General features: G+C 42.7%; 1 protein-coding gene and 1 pseudogene across 1 annotated transcript; both read left to right on the top strand.

Annotated features, from left to right (window-relative positions):
* The first annotated feature begins 1,889 nt into the window (after window positions 1-1,889).
* LOC125630168 (glioma pathogenesis-related protein 1-like) lies at window positions 1,890-11,434 on the top strand. The gene is made up of 6 exons (XM_048835734.2): window positions 1,890-2,219; window positions 3,323-3,568; window positions 4,212-4,324; window positions 8,497-8,579; window positions 9,935-9,961; window positions 10,058-11,434. The coding sequence occupies exons 1-6, from the start codon at window positions 2,040-2,042 to the stop codon at window positions 10,303-10,305; spliced, it is 897 nt and encodes a 298-aa protein (XP_048691691.1). The 5' UTR covers window positions 1,890-2,039; the 3' UTR covers window positions 10,306-11,434.
* Window positions 11,435-12,135: 701 nt separating this feature from the next.
* Window positions 12,136-16,710, top strand: LOC125630166 (E3 SUMO-protein ligase KIAA1586-like; annotated as a pseudogene).
* Window positions 16,711-24,189: the final 7,479 nt, after the last annotated feature.

The following is a 24,189-nucleotide window of genomic DNA, read 5'->3' as shown; positions in this document are numbered from 1 at the left end:
TGATCGCATCCATTTGCAAAGACAGACAGAAGTTGGTTCCTAGTTTCTGCTTGGTAAAGGAAAGTCAAGCAGGTAAATCAATCAGAAAAAGAGTTACAGGAATTCTTCCTGGGCACCAATGTCCGGAAGCAACATATTCCATCCTGGAAATAGCTGTGTTTGCATGTCCGGCCACTGCACGTTGAAAGGAAGGAGCTGCAGGCCTGAGAAGCTGCAGCCCTCAAGAGGCGCTTCTAAAGCCAAAGGGGCCTTGGCTGAGTTTGTGATGGCGTGACTTTGAGGAGCATCTGAAGTGTGGAAGGGGGAGGGTAGAAAGAGACGGTTGTTATGAGAGGAAGAAGGTGCTGAACAGCCCATCATTGAGGGAAAGGTCCCAGGCAGGTGTTGTGGGAGGAGCTGTGTAGCCCCCAAAAGCGGCCTGCAGCCAAAGCCTTTGGGAAGGAGAAGAGAGAGTCTTCTAGGACCTCTCCTGTCATCCATGAGTTTGTAAATATTGTTTGCACTGGAGATAGAGAGTTCTTCCCCTCCCAGGAGACCTGTGGCCATGTTGGGGCTCCCTGACAGTTCAGAATGGGGTGCTGCTCCAACCAGACCATTATACACATGGTAGCCAACCATACCATTTCTGGGGAATAAAGTCAGCATAGCCTCTGTGCTGCCTCAGTGCTGAGGCCTTGCAGTGAACCTGTGGGCCAAATGCACAATATTATGCCCTCCCAATCACAGTGAGAGGGGGCTTCTCCAGAACTGACTGGTGTAAATATGTGCCCCTCCTCCAGTTACCTGGAAGGGTAGTGCCCTCCTCCCCCCCAGCCTGGCTATATTCTTTCTTGCCCCATCCAGGAAAGCATTCCCTTCCATCTCCTATTTCAGAGCACGCTCATATGGAGTAACAACCCCTTTTCTTCCAGCCAGCCGGACAAAGGAAGGCCCCACAACATATAGTTGTGGTGAGCACATTTTTGCTTTCATCTAGGCATCCAAACAATAATAAAGCTCAACAATAATCTAAAGAATTATGAGGCTCCTTTAACAACTAAATAGTTCAGTTGTACAATGCTTTAAAGCTATGAAGTGATAGAAAAAGTTATTTTCTTCTTGGAAAACTTCTAAAAGAGTTAAACACATATTTTATGTTGTTGTTTTTTAAAAAGACATAATCCAGTCTCATAATCAAGGACATTTTTAATGTAAATTATATTTAGTTTAGAGAGGAAGGAGAGTGAAGTGGTTAGGGTGCTAGTCTAGGGCTGGCAAAATTTGAGTGCCACAGATGTGTATAACCTTAAGCAAGCCACTTAGTCTCTCCGTGTCTCAGTCCCCCCACCCCTTTACAATGTGGTAATAATACTGTTCTACCTCACAGAGGTGTAGTAAGGATAAATACATTAAAGACTGTGAGGTGTGTAGATACTACAGTAATGAGGACCATTATATCATTTTGTTTTCAAGGCCTCCATAAACATTAGCTAATTCTGCTAACAGCCCTATTGGTTAAGCACTACCCCCAAGCTGACAAGCTACACCAAATTCTGAGGTTCAGGTCATGAAATCCAGCACTTCCCATGGGATTCTTATGTAAATCAGAGTGGGGCAACACAAATCTCCTGGAGGAGAGGTAGGGCCTCCTTGATTTCCAAAGATTAGCTGACCTAGAAATCCCATCCACGTTTCCTCATTTGTAAAGAAGGATAATGTGACATGAGGTCTTGTCGGAGGGGATTGAACTGTGGTCTCAAAAAGGTAAGAAGGCATCTTCCACAGAGGGCAATTTGATTTTTTTTTTTTAAATTAAGCAACATTAAAGTGACAAACCAGTTTCCTTACTTTTATGTTGAAGCTGCTGAAGCAATTCATTTCCTGTTATCACACGGGCACGAATCAGCATGACTTCTTCTTAGGAAACTGACAAGAGTGGAAGATAGAACCCAGTTTGAAACCGCACCCCCAGAGTGCTATGTGGGAAGCAAACAGCACCATAGCCACCTAAGAGATTCTTCTTACAAAGTTTTGAGAGAAATCAAAAACAGTTGAGAATCATGAAAGTCAGATTATTCCTTGGTGTTCTGCTATTACTAAACCTTTTAAGTTCCTGTTATTCTTATGAGCCAAATACTTTGCCTGATATAGAAGATACACAGTTTATTAAGGAGTGCGTGAATGCTCATAACAACTTTCGGTCCAAGGTGAATCCACCAGCCAGTAACATGCTTCACATGGTAAGGAGACCTTCACCATCTATTTGTAATGGAAATTGGATTGTGCTGTTGAATTAACACATTTGCCTTGTACTTTTCTCACCAGTTCTGTGAATATTTGAGCTACTCCAGTTGTTAGTAGTTTATAGTAAAAACAAAAAAGGCAATTAATGATTACAGCTGGGTACAGACTTCTTCAGTCTTCCTCATTTGGAAGGAGAGTCCTTCATTTAAGACTAGATTGCCAATTTGTAGTCCTGCCTGAGTCAGGAGGGCAGTGCATTGCTGTGCTGCTTCAGGAGAAAGACAGAGACCAGATAGACTTTGAGTGCCCTTGTAATACTGGCACAGTTTACTTGCCCTGCTGTCCTGGCTCAGGTGTCAAAATTAAGGCTCTTTCCACTTCTTGCCCCTGCCCAGCCACTCCTCCCCCTGGTGACAGCAGCTACTGTCCTGTCAGAGCCACACACACAGTCTGATGAGTGGGTAGCTTAGAAAAGTAAAGGGGCTTCTTATGGCCCCTACTCCCTGTGCAGGTGCACAGCTGAGCTCATGACTGAGCTCTCACTGTTTAAAAGCTTCCTTAAATGAGTTCAGTTATAGAGGGCAGATTTTACAGCGTGTTGCAATAAGACACTTAGAATTTCTCCCATTCAGATTGTCATAGCTTGACAGCACATCAGAGGTGAGTGCACATTAAATGTCTTTCAAGATATGAGGGACAGACAGGAAAGAAAAGGAGTACTTGTGGCACCTTAGAGACTAACCAATTTATTTGAGCATGAGCTTTCGTGAGCCACAGCTCACTTCATCACGAAAGCTCATGCTCAAATAAATTGGTTAGTCTCTAAGGTGCCACAAGTACTCCTTTTCTTTTGCGAATACAGACTAACACGGCTGTTCCTCTGAAACCAGACAGGAAAGAGTGGATTTTGTAGTGAAAGGGAACAAGTGACAGGATTTTAGGAAAGACTGGATGTGGGGCAGGGAGACAAGCAGAGAAGAGTCCAAGTTTGGAGGCCTGGGAGGCAGGAAGGATTAAGAGAAAAGTTTCATCTAAAGAGGTTTGAGTTTGTGCAAGTCGTTGCATTTTAAGTAATTTTCATGTCTTTTTCATTCTGCAGTCCTGGGACTCTGCTTTAGCTAAGAGTGCCAAAGCATGGGCAAAGCGATGCCACTTTGATCATAATGTCTACCTTAAAGTACATGGAAAAGTGCACCCTAACTTTACTCCAGTTGGAGAAAACATCTGGACTGGCTCTCTCTCTCTTTTCTCTGTGAGTGCAGCTATCAGCACCTGGTATAATGAAGTCACAGCCTACACTTTTGAGACCTGCCATTGTACAAGAATATGTGGCCATTACACCCAGGTGATTCTTTTGTTTCTCCATCTTAATTTCAAATGAGCTGTGGTCTTTGAAGAGAAAAAGACACACACACATTTTGCCTTCTACGTGTTATAAATTGTAGCCTAAATCACTTACAAAATTGTGATTTACAAAGTGTGGGTTAGGAGAACTTTGTGCTAAAAAAGAAAAAGGGACAGAGGCAGGAGGGTGCTGTGCAGCAAGAGACCCACTGGCCTTGGTTTTGGTGTGGAGACACAGCACCTCCATGCAGATATTCCTGTGCCTCTCTCGGAGAGATCCGTGAGATGACTGGTTCTGGCATTGAACCTGACATAGAGCGGGAAGGAGGCATGCTCTGGTCTAGGGAGAACTCAGTGAGCGGATATTTAGATTTTTCTCCCCTATCCTCACAAGCCCTGGGGGATTTCTCTGCAGGAGGGGGATGATTTGAGTCTAAGAAATATTCCAATATTACACAATCACAAACCAAATAGTAAATACAAGAACTGTTCATCTAAACGGCTCCCTAGGCTGGAACTAACGCTTCTGTAGTTGCTGTTACAAAACATGCCCCCTCATCTGGTTGTTTCTTGTTTGATATCATAACTGCAGCAGTCTCTGGGTAGTCCTGGAAAAGTTTAATATATTTTGGTTTTCCTTTTAGGTTGTTTGGGCTACAAGTTACAAAGTTGGCTGTGCAGTTCAGTTCTGTCCTAGCGTTACAGGTTTCAAAGGACTCACCAATGGAGCACATTTTGTTTGCAACTATGGACCAGCGTAAGTCAGTTGATGTTATTTTAAAAGATCCCAGAGCAGGTGATCAATTCCACTCTGGCTGATGTTTGGAGTGGTCCAGCCAGAGAGCTGCATCCAGGTTTCTTTGACCTGAGGAACAGTTGCCTTGGACCTTTGCTATGGAGGCATGAAAGGATATGCCCATCATCTCCTTCCCTGCTCACAGTCTGCAGAATAGCCCTTCCAAAAAAACTGATTAGAGGTTATGCAGATGCAGAAGGCATAAAAACTGCACCTTCCCGGGGGGAGGGGGAGGAAATAAACCAAATTGCCAACTAAAGCTTCACTGTGTCCCTCTCCGTGAGGAAGCCTAGGGTCAAACAGTGCATTCATTTTAGTACAACTTGGCAAATTGCAAACCAGCCAGTGTTATAGCTTTTCTGACAAGGGGTAAGCATGACTATTTTCTAATAAAAACATAGCACCCAATCACACCTATGCCGGGTGTGAGATGAATCCACGCAGGAGGGATATCTTTTATTTAACTAGGTCCTCAAGCAAAACAGAGGCACAGTAAGTTCTGTGGCTATTCTGTATTTCCAGTTTGATTATTTATTGGGTCTTTATTACAGGAAAGCAAGAGTTAGATACTGCCCCTCACTTTAGTACGTGTTGGCTAGCAACCCAGTAATAATGGTTTTTTGTCGTTGCTTCACTCTGACTATTCTATTGTACTTCTGGTTAAAACCACTAAAGAACCAATAAAAAAAAAAGTTACTTCCCCACAAAACCATTTTAGGTTCACCCATTACTAGTACACCAAAACAGATACAGTGCTTAAAGCTCCTTAAAAATCTGCAAAAAGAAAAGGAGGAATTGTAGCACCTTAGAGACTAACCAATTTATTTGAGCATAAGCTTTCGTGAGCTACAGCTCACTTCATCGGATGCATACTGTGGAAAGTGTAGAAGATCTTTTTATATACACAAAAAGCATGAAAAAATACCTCCCCACACCCCACTCTCCTGCTGGTAATAGCTTATCTAAAGTGATCACTCTCCTTACAATGTGTATGATAATCAAGGCGGGCCATTTCCAGCACAAATCCAGGGTTTAACAAGAACGTCGGGGGACGGGGGGGTAGGAAAAAACAAGGGGAAATAGGCTACCTTGCATAATGACTTAGCCACTCCCAGTCTCTATTCAAGCCTAAGTTAATTGTATCCAATTTGCAAATGAATTCCAATTCAACAGTTTCTCGCTGGAGTCTGGATTTGAAGTTTTTTGTTGTAATATAGCAACTTTCATGCCTGTAATCGCGTGACCAGAGAGATTGAAGTGTTCTCTGACTGGTTTATGAATGTTATAATTCTTGACATCTGATTTGTGTCCATTTATTCTTTTACGAAATTGGTTAGTCTCTAAGGTTAAACAAATACTCCTTTTCTTTTTGCGAATACAGACTAACATGGCTGTTACTCTGAAACCTTAAAAATCTACTAACAGCCAACAAAAGCTCCCTTCCTGGGAGACTTCTTATTTCCTCCATACTAGCTCTCTATTTCTGTAACACGTGCCTAATGTAGTTCCAGTTTACCAAGTTCTGCACAACTATGTAAGTCTCATTGGTGTCAACATGCTAAAATGTGTACAAAAGGGGGCCCTTCACAAATAGCATTTTTAATGCAAAAAAGTTAGTAGCTTAAAGGTAACCTGCAAGGGATTTTTTTAAAATGGGGTTTGTGCCTCTTTTAGCGTCTTGATAATGTAACAAAGTTACAGAGTTTTGTATGTTTAATTGAAAAGGTGTGGGAAGAGCAGCTTCTGCTTCAACTCAAATCTCAGGAATGTCACATTTGTGCTTCTTTGATTTTGCTGGAATATTTGTTGGTGATCTCAGCTGTGTATTGGAAGCTCTCTCATACCTATGAATGAGCGGGAGCATTGAGTCTTCAACACAGTTCTCCTTTCTCTCAGCTATTTTAGACATTGATATTAACTAGGTGTTGATAAAAACAGATAAGCAAAAAACCAGAGTTTTAAACGGACTAAATATTCTTACCATCTTAAAATCACTCAGTTTTTAATCTCATCCCATTCATAGGCAGGGGTCCTTAAAGGACCCAGAATTCAAAGGTGCTTTCACGTGGGTTCACATATCCCACCCCTGAAAAGGGAGCCTGCTGCTACCACCTCTGCCAATGCGGTCATCTCTGCTGGTGCACTCTGCGGCTGCCACCACTGTTCTCTCCACCACTACTCACCTCTGCCGCCGCTTGCTGCTCGTTTGCGTCTCAGTGCCACTTCTGTGATGCTGCATTCTGAGGGCCAACCCCACCCTTAGTGATTTCACTAGGTAGCGGGGAACCTCTCAGCTGCTGTTGTTGGATCATATTAAAGAAGTTCTGTATTAAAATCACAAATGAGTTTGATTCCCCATAGTTTAAATTCCAGGGTATTACTAATTAAGAGGTCTCTTGGGTTTTGGTACTGTTTCTCTCCCTCTGTGTGTGAAACTTGCAAGCTGCTAATTGCGTTAGTACATTCTAAGACAGAGTCTGTTCTCAAAGCAATTCACAGAGAGAGAGACTCAAAGCAATACTCTAACAACAGAAACAGCACCCAGAGACTCCCCGCCCTTTTGTTGTATTAACAATTGTGATTAAAATAGAGATAGAGGATGTATGTGGATGGATGCTTGGTGTGGATAATAACTGAATGATCAGGGAGGTGCCAGCCTAAGAATCCAGCGTCCATCGGCTGGAGAAGGCGTCAAGTGGAAATAACCAGAGGACCCCCGGAGGGCAGACTGGAATCCACCCAACAGCCTCAAGAATGGGAGAACCAAAGAATAAGATAACATCTTGGAGCCGACAGGAATGTGCTATCTGCTGATTGATTCAGCAACAGCATGATGAAGCAATTCCCATAGACTGGCATAGGAAGAAACTCCTATAAAAATAGACTCTAAAAAGTGAGAACTTTGGGGGTCTGATTCTGCAAACCAACTTCCAGGAGCATCAGATGAGCATCTGACAAGGCCCTGCTCCCTCCTCATGTCCAGGCCACCTGGCCAGTGGCTTGGCATGAGCAACTCTAAGGCTGGTAACTATGATAACAACCTTGCAGAACCTGTGTGTGTGTGTGTGTGTATGAATGTGTGAATAAATATGAGATTGAATGGAATGTTATAGCTATAACTAACTGCTTACTATGATTCTTTCTGTTTTCACAATAAATGTGGTATTTTGCCTTTTTCCCTTTAATAAGATCGTGCTGGTTTTTATTTTATTGGTATAACACTGCCTCAGTTGCCTTTCACCTGAACACTGTTCCCACACCAGATACAAGACTAAGCTACTAGACCAGCTCATCAATGATGTCAGCCATTGTAACCCCAATAACAAGGACTTTCAATTGAGTCTGGTCATTTTTGTCTTTAAACACTGGAGGGGGAGGGGAGGGGAGGGCCAAATAGTGTATAAGACCCTTTGGGTAGAGTGCACATCATCAGCTGAGAACACCTGTCATTGTGCCTCTCATTTTCACTGGGATTTGACATCCTTACCCATTTCTTAGCAAGTGAGGTTCAATGTAAGGTGACCCAGTCAATCAGGCATGTGAAGTACAATGCTGATGCCCTTTACTCATACAATAAGGATAACATGTTTCATTGCCCCTGCATTCAATACAAAATTGAATCGTAACCCAAAACCAGCCAAAATTGGGGGAAAGGAAGCAGTTCTCCACCAGGCTAGCACTGCAATCCTGCTACAGCCCACTCAAACTTTGCAGCTACTGTAAATTCAAACTCAAAAAAAAAAAGATAATTTCCATTAAAGAAATACCCTCAAGTTACTGTCTTCCACAACTGTGGTATAAATTCTTTAAATAAAACAGGTTTCAGTAATGCTGAGTCAGATTCCCAGACCCTGAATAGCACATTGCTCTCCAGGAAGTCCCATTCATTTAAATAGGATGAGTCATGTGAGTATCTGCTCCCCAATGTGAGTGAGAGATTCATAGTCTGGACCAAAAGAAATTTCTAAAACAATTGATTTTTATTTTTAAAAGCTACATATTTCTGGGTCAAGGGTTTTTTTGTTTGTTTGTTTTGTTTTTAATAATCTTATGTGATTGTAACAGTTCAAATCACATGATGTATTTAAATTCTTCCCCCAAAGGATTAAACAAAACATTTTTCTGCTTTGCAGTGGGAATTATCCAATACAGCCTTATAAAACAGGAGCAGCATGTAGTGACTGCAATGGTGAAAAGTGTGTGGACAAGCTCTGTGGTAAGTGCAAGGGAATCTGCTAAGGGCGTTCTATGGAAAGCAAAGTCGCATAATTGGCAGGGGAAATGTGGCAGGTATTCAAGCTGTACCAGGTTAAATGAGTTATTGACATTATTCCATCAGCTGGAGTATTTTCCTAGAATTTTTATATCTGAATTCAGAATTGACATGGAACAGAAAACCAACAATGAAGAACCTCTGTGATTTCTGAAAAATAGCAATAAAGCCTAATCCTGCAAAAGGGTCTGCAACACAGACCCTTACTGCTATGTAACATCCCAGTGAAGTCAGGAACCATCTTTAACATCAGGGATATTTTCAGTAGGTGCAGAAGCGCTTAAAGGACAAACTCCAATACATAAAATGAAAATATCTATTTTTAGACTGAATATCCCCACTAACCAGGCTCAGGGGTGCTCCAACCGCACAAATACCCAAACCTTTAGATTTTTTGTTTCCTGGCTGTGAAATCCTGCTGGCATGTTTTGCAGTCCATGGCATCTGATATCACAGACTGATACATCAAGGGATTACCAGAAACATTTCACAGAGGGAGTTAAAAAGAATTTTCAAACGTTTAAGGCTAGATCCTGCAAATATATCCACCTGCGCTGTTCTGATATGGAGTATGACTGACTTCCATGGGGTACGCCCAGGCAGATTCACTTGCAGGATTCAGCCGTTAATGAAAATTGTGTTTCAGCACAAATGACTGTGCTTATTGCACTTTTTAAAGTTATGTAAATCTATCACATTTTAAAAACAATAAATCCCACCTTTTATATTTGTGGTTTCCCTCATCTCAGTGATACCAATTTTATTTACTGCATCTTCCACCATTTTTTATTATCAGTTCACAGTCAGAGCCAAACTTTTAGATACCCCTCAGCTAGGGATACAGTTTTGTTGACATGGGTCAAATTCTTGACACGGGTCATTTTTGTAGGACATTTGGAAATCTACCTGGGGTGTGAGTGCAGTCAGTGAGTTAGTCATCTAAATGGTGTTTGCCACTTCCGGCTCTTCTCTTGTGCCTTTCACATCATGGGTTGCTTTATATGATTTGCTGAGTGATCTGGCTCAAGTCTCTGCCACTTTGGCTGAAAGTGGGTGATGACCAAATTCCAACTCAACAAGCCTCTGTAAAAATCTGCAGTTGTTGATCTTAGTACTTTAACACTCTTATAAAATTAAGGGGGATCCTTAAGTATTAGCTTCTGCCCAGGCAGGGAGAAAACAAATCCTAGACCGACCATTATTCAGAATATCATCAGCACCAATGGGCTATCCATTTTTCATTAATAAATACAGCTGAACGATAGCCATAATTACATTTCTCTCTCATCTCTCACCAGAAAATCCAGAACGTGAGAAATTGAAAAGTACGTATCACAATCGTATATTGTTACTTGAATTACTTACAGTCTTCTACATGTCACATGGCTTGATAAATACATTATCTCCTTTTTGTTTTCTAGGTTACTCCAGTTGGTATCCAGACTGGGACACCCCTCCACGCCCCAACCCCTCTGGTGCCCCACGCCCCAACCCCTCTGGTGCCCCACGCCCCAACCCCTCTGGTGCCCCACGCCCCAACCCTCCACGCTCCTCATGTGACCAATACTGTATTACTGTTTTAATAGTAAGGCTACTGTTTGTGTTACTGACTTTTGGTGCTGTCTTAGTAGTACAATGGCAGTATCCCCAGATATTTATATATGAGTAATCTCCATTTGCCTCCTATTATCAATATACATAAGCATTAGTACCAGCCAGGTTTCAGAGTAACAGCCATGTTAGTCTGTATTCGCAAAAAGAAAAGGAGTACTTGTGGCACCTTAGAGACTAACAAATTTATTTGAGCATAAGCTTTTGTGAGCTACAGCTCACTTCATCGGATGCCAGTTTTCCTGGGCTGCTCATGATTGTTTGAGACAAGGAGAAGGAGGAGGAAGGTATGTTAACTATTCAATCAAAACCAGACATTTTGTACCTCTCTGCACCCCAGGTGTACCTCTTTGTTGTCCATTCTTTTCCCTACGAAGCACCTTAGAACATAAGGCCAGAAGGTGATAGCTTTAGATATTTCACTATAACTGCCTTCTCCTAACCATCACCATTGTCAAGTAATGATCTCCCATAAACACATCATGAGAATCACCCCAGATACCTTCCCTAAAGGGTTCCGCAGTTAAAGGAGGGTCATTGCCAGTGGTGAGCTGCAGCCAGTTCGCACCGGTTCCTGGGAACCGCTTGCCAAATTTTGAAGCAGTTTTAGAACCGGATGTTAAAAATTGTTAGGAAATTAAATGTTATAAAATGATCTTAAAACGTATAATCTTAATCTTATAAAATGGTGTAGAAAATAATAGGGCAGGGGTTGGTAACCTGTGGCACACCTGCCAAAGGCGGCAGGCGAGCCGATTTTTACTGGCACGCTGCTGCCAGCTGGGTTCCACTGGCCCCACTCAGCCCGCTGCCTGCCTGGGTGAACGGAACTGAGCAGGGCCCGCGGCTGGGACCCCGGCTGGCAGGAGCCCGCAGACGGAACCCCAGAGCGGCCGCGGGTGAGCCGCTGCCGGTCTAGGGTTCTGTCCACCACCCCGCTCAGCCCGCTGACGGTCTGGGGTTCCAGATGCTGGCACCTTGCCAGCTGGGGTCCCAGCCATTGGCCCACTCAACCCGCTGCTTGCCTGGGTGAACAGAACTGAGCGGGGCCGGCGGCCGGGACCCCGGCTGGCAGGAGCCGGCGACCGGAACCCCAGACTGGCAGCGGGTGAGCCGCTGCTGGTCTGGGATTCTGTCCGCCACCCTGCTCAGCCTGCCACCGAACTGGAGTTCTGACCCCGGCCCCTTGCCAGCTGGGGTCCCAGCCATTGGCCCCTCTCAGCCCGCTGCCTGGCTGGGACCCCAGCTGGCAAGGGGCCAGGGGCCAGAACTCTAGTCTGGCGGCGGGCTGAGCTGGGTGGCGAACAGAGTCTGGGGTTCCGGCCGCCGGCTGCTGCCAGCCAGGTCCCGGCCGCCGGCCCCTTGTCAGACGGGGTAATGGCCGCCGGCCCCGCTTAGCCCGCTGTCATTCTGGGGTTCCGTGGGGGGCTCAGGTAAATGTAAAATTTATAACTGGCACGGGAAACCTTAAATTAATGAAGACTTGTAATACGGTGTACAAAATAAACTTCAAATGCAAAGGGACGCGGAATTCTAGCAGTTAAAGAGCCATTTCTACAACAGATAGTTCAAGATTTATGTTGCTATGCGCGTGTGCATGTAATGTCGCAGTCTGCGACTCGGTCGCATCTAAGTTCATCCTGATGCAAGACAAATGTCTCGTTTATTATTTTATTAACAGGGGTTGCACTTGCCTTGTCCATACACTTGCTCAACTGTTTTCTATACAATTCAACACGACCAGTGAGTCCTAGTCGGTCTGTTTGTTTCTAGTAAGTTGTGTGTGATATTTCGGTGTGTAATACTAACTGGACTGTTATTTGAAGATTAAAGTTTTCTATTCAATATTATTTATCCTTCATAAGGAATCGCCAGAAAAGCATTAGTGACTGGTTTTCCACTAAAATGACAAAATCATTTGTCAGTAGTTCTAGTAGTGAAAATAATGATTTAAATACTGAAAATGCCAATGACAATGATTTTGGTGATGAAAATATCTTAAATGTTGAATCATCTGAAAATGTGTCCGCAATGGAAGAGGATTTACATGATTGTGAAAATGTAGTACCTGATTGTTGGCCTTCCAAGCAGGCACAATATTTTTTAAAGAAATATAATGGCTTGATAATTGAAAGCAAAAAACTTGGCTGTTCCCACTGTGCAAATATGTCACATTTGGGGGTCCTTGGAGGAAAATCTTGACACATTTCTTTGGAATGGCAAAAGTGTACTATTAAAGCCTCTGGAACTGATAAAAAAGTTCAGCAAGCTTCATTAAGAAAAAAAATGAAGGAACATTTCAAATCAAGCTCTCATTTGAGAGTTATAAATATTTTAAATGAATCTAAAAATAGAACCTCTCACTAGAGTGATTGATAAAGTTACTGAAAAAAATATTGCAATAACCAGCAAAATTTTCAACATAGTTTGCAGCTTAGTAAAAAGAAACCGACCAATGTCAGATATGGAGGATGAAGTAGAGCTACAAATTAAGAATGAAACCGATTTAGGGAACGGGCTACATTCTCGATTTTTGGCCATCAGAATCGTAGAGCATATTGCTGAATTAATAAGAAAACAAGTTTTTAGTAAAATCATTGAAAACAATTCAAAGATTTGCATTATTATTGATGAAGCTTCTACAATTTCAAGTAAAACTGTGCTTGTAATTCTTATAAAATGTGAAATACAAGATTCTTCACCAACAATTTTTCTCAATTTAGTGGAATTAGAATCAACAAAAGCAGAAAATATTTACAATGCTTTGAGAAATACGTTAACCAATACAGGATTTGACACAGAATATTTAAAGAAAAATTTAATTGGATTTTGTTCTGATGGCACGAGCACCATGTTTGGACATAAATCTGGAATTGCTACAAGACTCATTCAAGATTTTCCAAACATTATAATTTGGCATTGTTTGAATCATGGGCTACAACTGGCTTTAGATGATGCTATAAATGATATCAATGAATTAAGCCATTTCAAGGTTTTTTTGGACAAGATTTATGCAATTTTTCATCAGTCAAATAAAAGTCAGTTTGAACTTAAACAAGTTTCTGAAGAACTATATATTGAAATAATCAAAATAGACTGTGTTTTTGGTCCACGATGGGCTTCTTGTAGCCTTAGAGCTGTCAAAGCTGTCTGGAGAGCTTATCTAGCTCTTTATATCTATTTTTCCAAAAATAAGAAATTTTCTGGCATGGAAAAAAGATTGAAAAACAAAGAATTTTTAAAAGACTTGGCATTAATGATTGACATTTTGGATTAACTTGATTATCAAATGCACTGCAAGCGAGACAATTGAGTTTAACAAAGGCAGATAAGCTAATCGAATGAACGATTGATTTTTTTCATACAATTAAAAGATAGTTTTGGTATACATGAAAATAAAATTAATGAAATGATAGAAAGTGATGCTTTTAAATGCATAGAGTTTGAAGATAATGTAAGGTTTAAATCACTGCCACGAGACAAAGTAATAGAGTGTATTATTGAAAAAATGAAGGCAAGATTATTAAACGAAAATCACATTAAATATAAAGAAGATAATTTAGGTCATTCTAGTAATACACCTAAAATAGCTGAATTATTCAATGTTATGGATCCCACTTCGTGGAATACTGAAGAAGTCAGGTTACCTTGGAAATCAGGAGAAGAAAAAGTGCATGAATTAAACAAATTCATAAAATTTGTAGTCGATTTAAATGATTTTCATGACTATGTAGAGAACAACATTCAATCAAAACATCTTCCTGATCCGGAAATAAGGAAAGCAAAGCAAATTATGAACACAATTGCAATTAGTTCTGCAGAAGCAGAAAGAGCTTTTTCATTTTTCCCCCTCAACCCCTGATTAGACACAGGAGGAGTTGACCTGGTCTGTGAGAAACACCAGAAGGGAAGGTCTAAATTGGAAAGGGATCTGCCCTGTCCCTGACCCACTAGGTAGGACACAGAGACCGTGGGGATTGACCTCTGTTTCCCCCATGCTGGCCAGTGATGAGGTTAGCTGAGTGGATGGCAGGTTTGAGCCACTAGCAAGAGTGGCTAAACTGAGAGCTGCTGTGAATCTCTGAGGCAAACAAATCTGCCAGTAAGCACAGGACCCACTGAGGCAGAGGAGGAACTTTGTCACACGTATATATATATAAAAGTTGGTGTATTGAAGCATTGGCAGAGCAATGATGGAGTCAGCTGCCTGTGTACTTGATAGCAGCAAGGAGCCCCATTCCAACAACAGCAGGCTGTGTGTCATGTCCTACATGATCATCTGTTCTCCTATTGTATCCTCATCACTAGACATTACACGCACACTTTCTAAGGGCTGAGTGACTTTAGGGAAATAGAATACAGAGCATTTCTGCTTCACATCCAGAGCAAGTGACTGAGATTGGAAGTTTTTACCAACCAAATGACTAAGGAGGAATTAATTTGTTAGGTCTCAGTCCAATTCCAGGAGGACAAGTAGTTTGAGGACCTACAAATATAATTACAGAATACTCCGTATGACCCATATTCCCTTAACTGTAACTCCAAGGACTCCACTCAATGTTTCCTTGGCTTCAACCTGGGATAGGTTATAGAATCATGGGAACTCCCCTCCTACCTTCTGTCATAAATATAAAGGGAATGGTAAACACCTTTAAAATCCCTCCTGGCCAGAGGAAAAACCCTTTCACCTGTAAAGGGTTAAGAAGCTAGGATAACCTCGCTGGCACCTGACCAAAATGACCAATGAGGAGATAAGATACTTTCAAAGCTGGGGTGGGGGGAGAAACAAAGCTTCTCTGTCTGTGTGAGGCTTTTGCCAGGAACAGAACAGGAATGGAGTCTTAGAACTTAATAAGTAATCTAGCTAGATATACATTAGATTCTGTTTTGTTTAAATGGCTGATAAAATAAGCTGTGCTGAATGGAATGTATATTCCTGTTTTTCTGTCTTTTTGTAATGTAAGGTTTTGCCTAGAGGGATTCTCTACGTTTTGAATCTGATTACCCTGTAAGGTATTTACCATCATGATTTTACAGAGGTGATTCTTTTACTTTTTCTTCAATTAAAATTCTTCTTTTAAGAACCTGATTGCTTTTTTAATTGTTCTTAAGATCCAAGGGTTTGGGTCTGTGTTCACCTATGCAAATTGGTGAGGATTTTTATCAAGCCTCCCCCAGGAAAGGGGGTGTAGGGTTTGGGAGGATTTTTTTGGGGGGGAAAGACGTTTCCAAGCAGGCTCTTTCCTGGTTATATATTGGTTAGATGCTTGGTGGTGACAGCAATAAAGTCCAAGGGCAAAAGGTAAAATAATTTGTAGCTTGGGGAAGTTTTAACCTAAGCTGGTAAAAATAAGCTTAGGGGGTTTTCATGCAGGTCCCCACACCTGTACCCTAGAGTTCAGAGTGGGGAAGGAACCTTGACATCTATTTCCCCTTCCTCTGCCCCCAAGCTGGTTTTCCATACATAAGGTTTTAATAAGTGTTTGTCCTACCTCTGTCAGCGCTGCCATGAGGCTCTTGTCTTGCTCACTTGGCAGGTTCTGCTCAGTCACTCTGGACCCAGTGCTGCTTCCAGACATGTTGATTCAGCACAAGGGGCACAAGTGGGACTGCAGCAGAGGTAGGACAGAGAGAGGCCTTAAAAGACTTATTACCAGTGGGTTGGATTTGACATTAAACTAACAACTAGCTTGGATTAAAATAACCCCCCAAATCCCTGCAGTTCTAGTTGAGGGGGTGGGGGCAGGAAAAGAGCTGGAGAGGTATCTATTTAATACACAATAAACACTGAATTACATACCCGAATACGCTATACGTGACTTTACTCACCTAAAATGTAAGCCACCACATTGCAAGCCCAGTGTTCTTGTGTGATACCAGACTAGACTTAATGGTTTCATGTTATGACTCTGGCAATGGCCATACCCAATTATTTACAAAAAAATAACCCATATGTACCTGGCTGATTGCGCAATGCTTTGTCCCAGGAGAAAAATTCCTCCCTGACCCCCAAGGCAATCAGACTGTGCTCTGTGGTATGACATTTGGCTGCACTTCTCATGCTGAGCTATAGTACAAGTATTCTCAAGGATCATAAAATTAACGATAGTCAATATTGCCCTTTAAAAATATGGATATAGCTAAAGCATTGTTCAGTTAACTGTCTGCAGCACGGCAATGCAGAGTTTGATATTACCCTGAATAAAGGAATATTTCTTTTTTATTGGCTGTAAATTGACACTTCACCAGTCAGAGTAAACCAAGGGTCATGGTAGATTCTCCTTCACTGACTATTTTTAAATCAAGATTGGGTGTGGTTCTAAAAGCTGTGCTCTGGGAATTATTTTGGGGAGTTCTATGGCTGACTGGTATACAGGAGGTCACAATGATCTCTTCTGACCTTGGACTCTGAATCCATTGAAGATACTCATGAATTGTTACTGCTACATCTCTGAAATAAGAATGACCATCACACAGCTACAAAAACAGCTTAGTTGTGTTTGTCATATATTGCTTTTGTATCTAATAAAATCTGCCATTTATTATTTTTAGTCTTTGAATCTTAGTCTTTACACTAAAGTTTTTTGCATTTTAATTCTTATTTTAATTTCTGTGCCAGATATTTTGCCTCCTATAGCACTATCTCTCTTGAGAGGTTGGATCATTATCCTCAGAACAGCTTCAGGGAAAGAGAGATTTGTGTTATTGAGGAGTGTGAGAGCACATAACAATGGGGAAGTGGCCTTCATTGGATTGTAGGTTGGACAGATGCAGATGTGAAAACACCTGCATATGCCATTAGTAAATAGCAAAACTGTAAGTTTAACTTTAGGTTGTGTGATATACTATGGAAAGCCTGGACATTGGAAATGTAAAGATGACAATGCATTCTAACTTTCAAAGTTGGGGGAAAAGAGGAATAGAATGGGGTGGAGAAAGTGAGCTAAGAGGAAGAGTCTGTCCTGGAGAGCAGAGCCTAACATTTTTGGGGACGACTCAAAGTTGTGATGGATTCAATCTCTTCTCCCACCATTTACCCTTAATTCACCTTGTCCACACATCTGGATACAGAACAATGAAGAGATTTAAAAGTTATATTTGCACACACAAGCTAATTTTCAATGGTTAATTTGCCAGTTTCAGAAAATGATATACAAAAAGACTTTTACATTAGAAACCTAAATAAAACCCCATTCATTTTTAAAATAGTTTGTTTTAGCACCTGAAATTCTTCAAGCACTCTGTGTGTTCCACTTCTGGTGCCCATGCACCAAGTGTGCTGGAGATTGGAACGCTTTAGCCAGCCATATCCACTGGGCCATGACTACACCCTTCCTGCCCTGGAGTCCCCAATCCCAGGGCATAACGGGGGCAAAGCAACTAACCAACCCTCAGTTTCATCTTACCACCTGGCTATGAGATGGAGCCAGTTAGTAGCATCCAGTCTCTTGCTCTTGCAGTTCTCCTCATTTAGTTTTTTGTAATAGTTGATAGTGTTGTGTACATTTGGTTTTAATTAAGGTGAGCATTTTTCCTCTTAGTTTTCCTCATCCAGTACCAGGAGCTAGCTCCATGTAGGGCCAGAAGTCTCCTGGGCTTAAATATTGTTTTGAGGTGGTTAAACACCTCAGCAATGAACATTCAACATGTTTATTTTGCCTCAGACAGGGGCATGTTAAGGACAAATGCAGTTCTTGTAGAGATTTTACTGAAAGAACTAGCATCCATGGATTTAGCAAATTAAAACGGTCTCCTGGACAAATAAGTGAGGCCTGCCTCAGAACCTGGAAGAAGGCAGGATCCATCTAGTCCTCAGCACTTTTCAAATAAGAGCACTCCAGCAGCTGCTTATTCAGCCTCCAAGGCTGTTGCTGCCTTTCTGAAGGACTCCCCTACTACCTTGATGGTTGTTCCTTCATCTCATTCTGAGAGAGGAGTAAATCCCTGCACAGGTATGTCGGAATGGATCTCTATGTAAGGATGATCCTAAAAAGCAAAAAGGGATAAATCTCTACTTCTGCTAAGAAGGCAGCACAAAGCCAATCTTTCACCCTTCTGGTGTCTGTAAGGACTTAGCACCTAGGCCCTTGGTGCTGGTGGCATCCAGCCCCTTGGGGATCGCTCAGGGGATTCCCAGAACTGATAGGTAGCACATCTATCTCATCACTAATGCTTTTGGCACATATCACTTGGGTACAACCAACCCAAGTACCAATGGGGTCATGGTTTGTCTCAGCACCACAACAGTTGTTGTCGAGCTTTACGGCATCAGAGGATTTGGCCATCTCTACATTTCCTGAATCTTTTATGCTGGCTTCATTGGAGTCACAGATGTTTGTATCAAAGGCATTCTCAGCACCAGTCTAGAAGCCTTCTCCAGTGCACTACCTCCAAACTCCAATAAGGACTGCTCCACCACTTCAGGAACAAGTTTCAGAGTAACAGCCGTGTTAGTCTGTATTCGCAAAAAGAAAAGGAGTACTTGTGGCACCTTAGAGACTAACCAATTTATTTGAGCATGAGCTTTCGTGAGCTACAGCTCACTTCATCAGATGCATACCATGGAAACTGCAGCAGACTTTATATATACACAGAGAATATGAAACAATACCTCCTCCCACCCCACTGTCCTGCTGGTAATAGCTTATCTAAAGTGATCATCAGGTGGGCCATTTCCAGCACAAATCCAGGTTTTCTCACCCTCCACCCCCCCACACAAATTCACTCTCCTGCTGGTGCTAGCCCATCCAAAGTGACAACTCTTTACATAATCAAGTCGGGCTATTTCCTGCATAAATCCAGGTTTACACACACAAACTCACTCTCCTGCTGGTAATAGCTCATCTAAACTGACCACTCTCCAAGTTTAAATCCAAGTTAAACCAGAACATCTGGGGGGGGGGGGTAGGAAAAAACAAGAGGAAACAGGCTACCTTGCATAATGACTTAGCCACTCCCAGTCTCTATTTAAGCCTAAATTAATAGTATCCAATTTGCAAGTGAATTCCAATTCAGTAGTTTCTCGCTGGAGTCTGGATTTGAAGTTTTTTTGTTTTAAGATAGCGACCTTCATGTCTGTGATTGCGTGACCAGAGAGATTGAAGTGTTCTCCGACTGGTTTATGAATGTTATAATTCTTGACATCTGATTTGTGTCCATTTATTCTTTTACGTAGAAGAATACGTAAAAGAATACGTAAAAGAATAAATGGACACAAATCAGATGTCAAGAATTATAACATTCATAAACCAGTCGGAGAACACTTCAATCTCTCTGGTCACGCAATCACAGACATGAAGGTCGCTATCTTAAAACAAAAAAACTTCAAATCCAGACTCCAGCGAGAAACTACTGAATTGGAATTCACTTGCAAATTGGATACTATTAATTTAGGCTTAAATAGAGACTGGGAGTGGCTAAGTCATTATGCAAGGTAGCCTGTTTCCTCTTGTTTTTTCCTACCCCCCCCCCAGATGTTCTGGTTTAACTTGGATTTAAACTTGGAGAGTGGTCAGTTTAGATGAGCTATTACCAGCAGGAGAGTGAGTTTGTGTGTGTATGGGGGTGGGGGGGATGTGAGAAAACCTGGATTTATGCAGGAAATAGCCCGACTTGATTATGTAAAGAGTTGTCACTTTGGATGGGCTAGCACCAGCAGGAGAGTGAATTTGTGTGGGGGGGTGGAGGGTGAGAAAACCTGGATTTGTGCTGGAAATGGCCCACCTGATGATCACTTTAGATAAGCTATTACCAGCAGGACAGTGGGGTGGGAGGAGGTATTGTTTCATATTCTCTGTGTATATATAAAGTTTGCTGCAGTTTCCATGGTATGCATCTGATGAAGTGAGCTGTAGCTCACGAAAGCTCATGCTCAAATAAATTGGTTAGTCTCTAAGGTGCCACAAGTACTCCTTTTCTTTCAGGAACAAGAGTGATTTTCCTCCTCAGCCCCGTGTAAAAAGAATTTGAAGAGCAGTTAGCAAAAGATGATAACTGTCAAGGTTCATTCCCCACTCTGAACTCTAGGTCAGTGGTTCTCAAAGCCGGTCCGACGCTTGTTCAGAGAAAGCCCCTGGCGCACCAGACCGGTTTGTTTACCTGCCGTGTACGCAGCTTCGTGGCTCCCACTGACCGTGGTTTGCCACTTCAGGCCAATGGGGGCTGCGGGAAGCAGCGTGGGCCAAAGGACTGTTTTTGTCAGTAAATTCAGAAACTGACAGTATATACCTGAAAGAAAAGGAGGACTTGTGGCACCTTAGAGACTAACCAGTTTATTTGAGCATAAGCTTTCGTGAGCTACAGCTCACTTCATCGGATACATAAAATGGAAAATACAGTGAGGAGATTTATATACACACAGACCATGCAAAAATGGATGTTTACCATATACATTGTAAGGAGAGTGATCACTTAAGATGAGCTATTACCAGCAGGAGAGTGGGGTCGGGGCAGAGAAAACCTTTTGAAGTGATAATCAAGGTGGGCCATTTCCACCACATTTCCAGGAGTTAACAAGAACGTCTGAGGAACAGTGGGGGGGAGGAGGGGGAAGAGAAGGGGAGGAATAAACAAAGGGAAACAGCTTTACTTTGTATAATGTCTCAACCACTCCCAGTCTCTATTCAAGCCTAAAAGAAAAGGAGTACTTGTGGCACCTTAGAGACTAACCAATTTATTTGAGCATAAGCTTTTGTGAGCTACAGCTCACTTCATTGCATGCATACTGTGGAAAGTGTAGAAGATCTTTTTATATACACACAAAGCATGAAAAAATACCTCCTCCCACTCCACTCTCCTGCTGGTAATAGCTTATCTAAAGTGATCACTCTCCTTACAATGTGTATGATAATCAAGGTGGGCCATTTCCAGCACAAATCCAGGGTTTAACACGAACGTCGGGGGGGGGGGGGCGGGGGTAGGAAAAAACAAGGGGAAATAGGCTTGAATAGAGACTGGGAGTGGCTAAGTCATTATGCAAGGTAACCTAAGTTAATTGTATCCAATTTGCAAAATGAATTCCAAATCAACAGTTTCTCGCTGGAGTCTGGATTTGAAGTTTTTTTGTTGAAGAATAGTCACTTTTAGATCAGAAATCGAGTGACCAGAGAGATGGAAGTGTTCTCCAACTGGTTTATGAATGTTATAATTCTTGACATCTGATTTGTGTCCATTTATTCTTTTACGTAGAGACTGTCCAGTTTGACCAATGTACATGGCAGAGGGGCATTGCTGGCATATGATGGCATATATCACACTGGTAGATGTGCAGGTGAACGAGCCTCTGATAGTGAGGCTGATGTGATTAGGCCCTAGGATGGTGTCCCCTGAATAGATATGTGGACACAGTTGGCAACGGGCTTTGTTGCAAGGATAGGTTCCTGGGTTAGTGGTTCTGTTGTGTGGTGTGTGGTTGCTGGTGAGTATTTGCTTCAGGTTGGGGGGCTGTCTGTAGGCAAGGACTGGCCTGTCTCCCAAGATTTGTGAGAGTGATGGGTCGTCCTTCAGGATAGGTTGTAGATCCTTGATGATGCGTTGGAGAGGTTTTAGTTGGGGGCTGAAGGTGACGGCTAGTGGCGTTCTGTTATTTTCTTTGTTAGGCCTGTCCTGTAGTAGGTGACTTCTGGGAACTCTTCTGGCTCTATCAATCTGTTTCTTCACTTCAGCAGGTGGGTATTTTAGTTGTAAGAATGCTTGATAGAGATCTTGTAGGTGTTTGTCTCTGTCTGAGGGGTTGGAGCAAATGTGGTTGTATCATAGAGCTTGGCTGTAGACAGTGGATCGTGTAGTGTGGTCTGGGTGAAAGCTGGAGGCATGTAGGTAGGAATAGCGGTCGGTAGGTTTCCGGTATAGGGTGGTGTTTATGTGACCATCGCTTATTAGCACTGTAGTGTCCAGGAAGTGGATCTCTTGTGTGGACTGGTCCAGGCTGAGGTTGATGGTGGGATGGAAATTGTTGAAATCATGGTGGAATTCCTCAAGGGCTTCTTTTCCATGGGTCCAGATGATGAAGATGTCATCAATATAGCGCAAGTAGAGTAGGGGCATTAGGGGATGAGAGCTGAGGAAGCATTGTTCTAAGTCAGCCATAAAAATGTTGGCATACTGTGGGGGTATATACATGTGGGTACCCATAGCAGTGCCGCTGATTTGAAGGTATACATTGTCCCCAAATGTGAAATAGTTATGGGTGAGGACAAAGTCACAAAGTTCAGCCACCAGGTTTGCCGTGACACTATCGGGGATAGTGTTCTTGACGGCTTGTAGTCCATCTTTGTGTGGAACGTTGGTGTAGAGGGCTTCTACATCCATAGTGGCCAGGATGGTGTTTTCAGGAAGATCACCAATGGATTGCAGTTTCCTCAGGAAGTCAGTGGTGTCTTGAAGATAGCTGGGAGTGCTGGTAGCATAGGGCCTGAGGAGGGAGTCTACATAGCCAATCAATCCCGCTGTCAGGGTGCCAATGCCTGAGATGATGGGGCGCCCAGGATTTCCAGGTTTATGGATCTTGGGTAGCAGATAGAATACACCAGGTTGAGGTTCCAGGGGTGTGTCTGTGCGGATTTGTTCTTGTGCTTTTTCAGGGAGTTTCTTGAGCAAATGCTGTAGTTGCTTTTGGTAACCCTCAGTGGGATCAGAGGGTAATGGCTTGTAGAAAGTGGTGTTGGAGAGCTGCCTAGCAGCCTCTTGTTCATATTCCGACCTATTCATGATGACAACAGCACCTCCTTTGTCAGCCTTTTTGATTATGATGTCAGAGTTGTTTCTGAGGCTGTGGATGGCATTGTGTTCCGGACGGCTGAGGTTATGGGGCAAGTGATGCTGCTTTTCCACAATTTCAGCCCGTGCACGTCGGCGGAAGCACTCTATGTAGAAGTCCAGTCTGCTGTTTCGACCTTCAGGAGGAGTCCACCTAGAATCCTTCTTTTTATAGTGTTGGTAGAAAGGTCTCTGTGGATTAGTATGTTTTTCAGACGTGTGCTGGAAATATTCCTTGAGTCGGAGACGTCGAACATAGGATTCTAGGTCACCACAGAACTGTATCATGTTCGTGGGGGTGGAGGGGCAGAAGGAGAGGCCCCGAGATAGGACAGATTCTTCTGCTGGGCTAAGAGTATAGTTGGATAGATTAACAGTATTGCTGGGTGGGTTAAGGGAACCATTGCTGTGGCCCCTTGTGGCATGTAGTATATATACCTGGGGATTGGCAAATGCCTGTTAAACGGCTTCATTACCACTTGAATGGCTCTTTAAGTTTCAATGTGCTAATAGGTCTGGCAGGCTTTTTCACTTTTAAGTACTAGATGCACTCCAGAGGAAGACTCACCAGGCTGCAGCAGCCAGCTGTGGTGGGAGCCTACAGGAAGGGTCAGAACAGGGATTGGACGAGGCGGAAGGGTGAACACTAAGATCCAGGGATGCTCCACATTTTCGCGTGCCCTATGCAGCAGCTGCATATGTCTAAGGACACCCTTAACTGTGATCATCTAGTCAGACCTCCTGTATAACACAAACCATAGAACTTCCCCATAATAATTCCTAGAGCAGATCTGTTAAAGTTACGCCTTAGTTTCAGTCCGAAACAAGAAATGAAACACACACAGACAACACATCTTGAACTCCAGTTACTATACAGAGAATTAACATTGCTGTAAGAAGTGCATTGCTATAGAGTTCACTAATTTGGGCGATTCTAAACTCTAGAAGTTTCTGTCTGAAACAGAGGACGGGGTGCCAGTGGGGCGGGGGAAGTTTCCCCACCTACCACCAGCTGGAGCAATGCTGCTTGTTCCTCCCCTCCCCTCCCCTCCCCTGCCAGGAGCAACATCACATGGTCCTCTCCCCCCCTCCCCTCCCTGGCCTATTCTTTGCCCAGCCAATAAAAATGCTCACTAAAACAGAAACTTGACAGCTTCAGTGCAAAATTTATTTACCACAATTTCTT

This window comes from Caretta caretta, chromosome 1 (assembly GCF_965140235.1).
Source record: "Caretta caretta isolate rCarCar2 chromosome 1, rCarCar1.hap1, whole genome shotgun sequence".
Taxonomy (NCBI): Eukaryota; Metazoa; Chordata; order Testudines; family Cheloniidae; genus Caretta; species Caretta caretta.
Note: the sequence above shows the minus strand (reverse complement) of the source record. Positions and strands in the feature narration are given on the sequence as shown.

Excerpts from the sequence above, each read along its gene's own strand:
- LOC125630168 (XM_048835734.2), top strand. The coding sequence starts at position 2,040 with ATGAAAGTCAGATTATTCCTTGGTGTTCTGCTATTACTAAACCTTTTA. Across the intron at positions 2,220-3,322 it reads CCAGTAACATGCTTCACATG|TCCTGGGACTCTGCTTTAGC; the intron begins GTAAGGAGACCT and ends TTCATTCTGCAG. Across the intron at positions 8,580-9,934 it reads GTGTGTGGACAAGCTCTGTG|AAAATCCAGAACGTGAGAAA; the intron begins GTAAGTGCAAGG and ends ATCTCTCACCAG.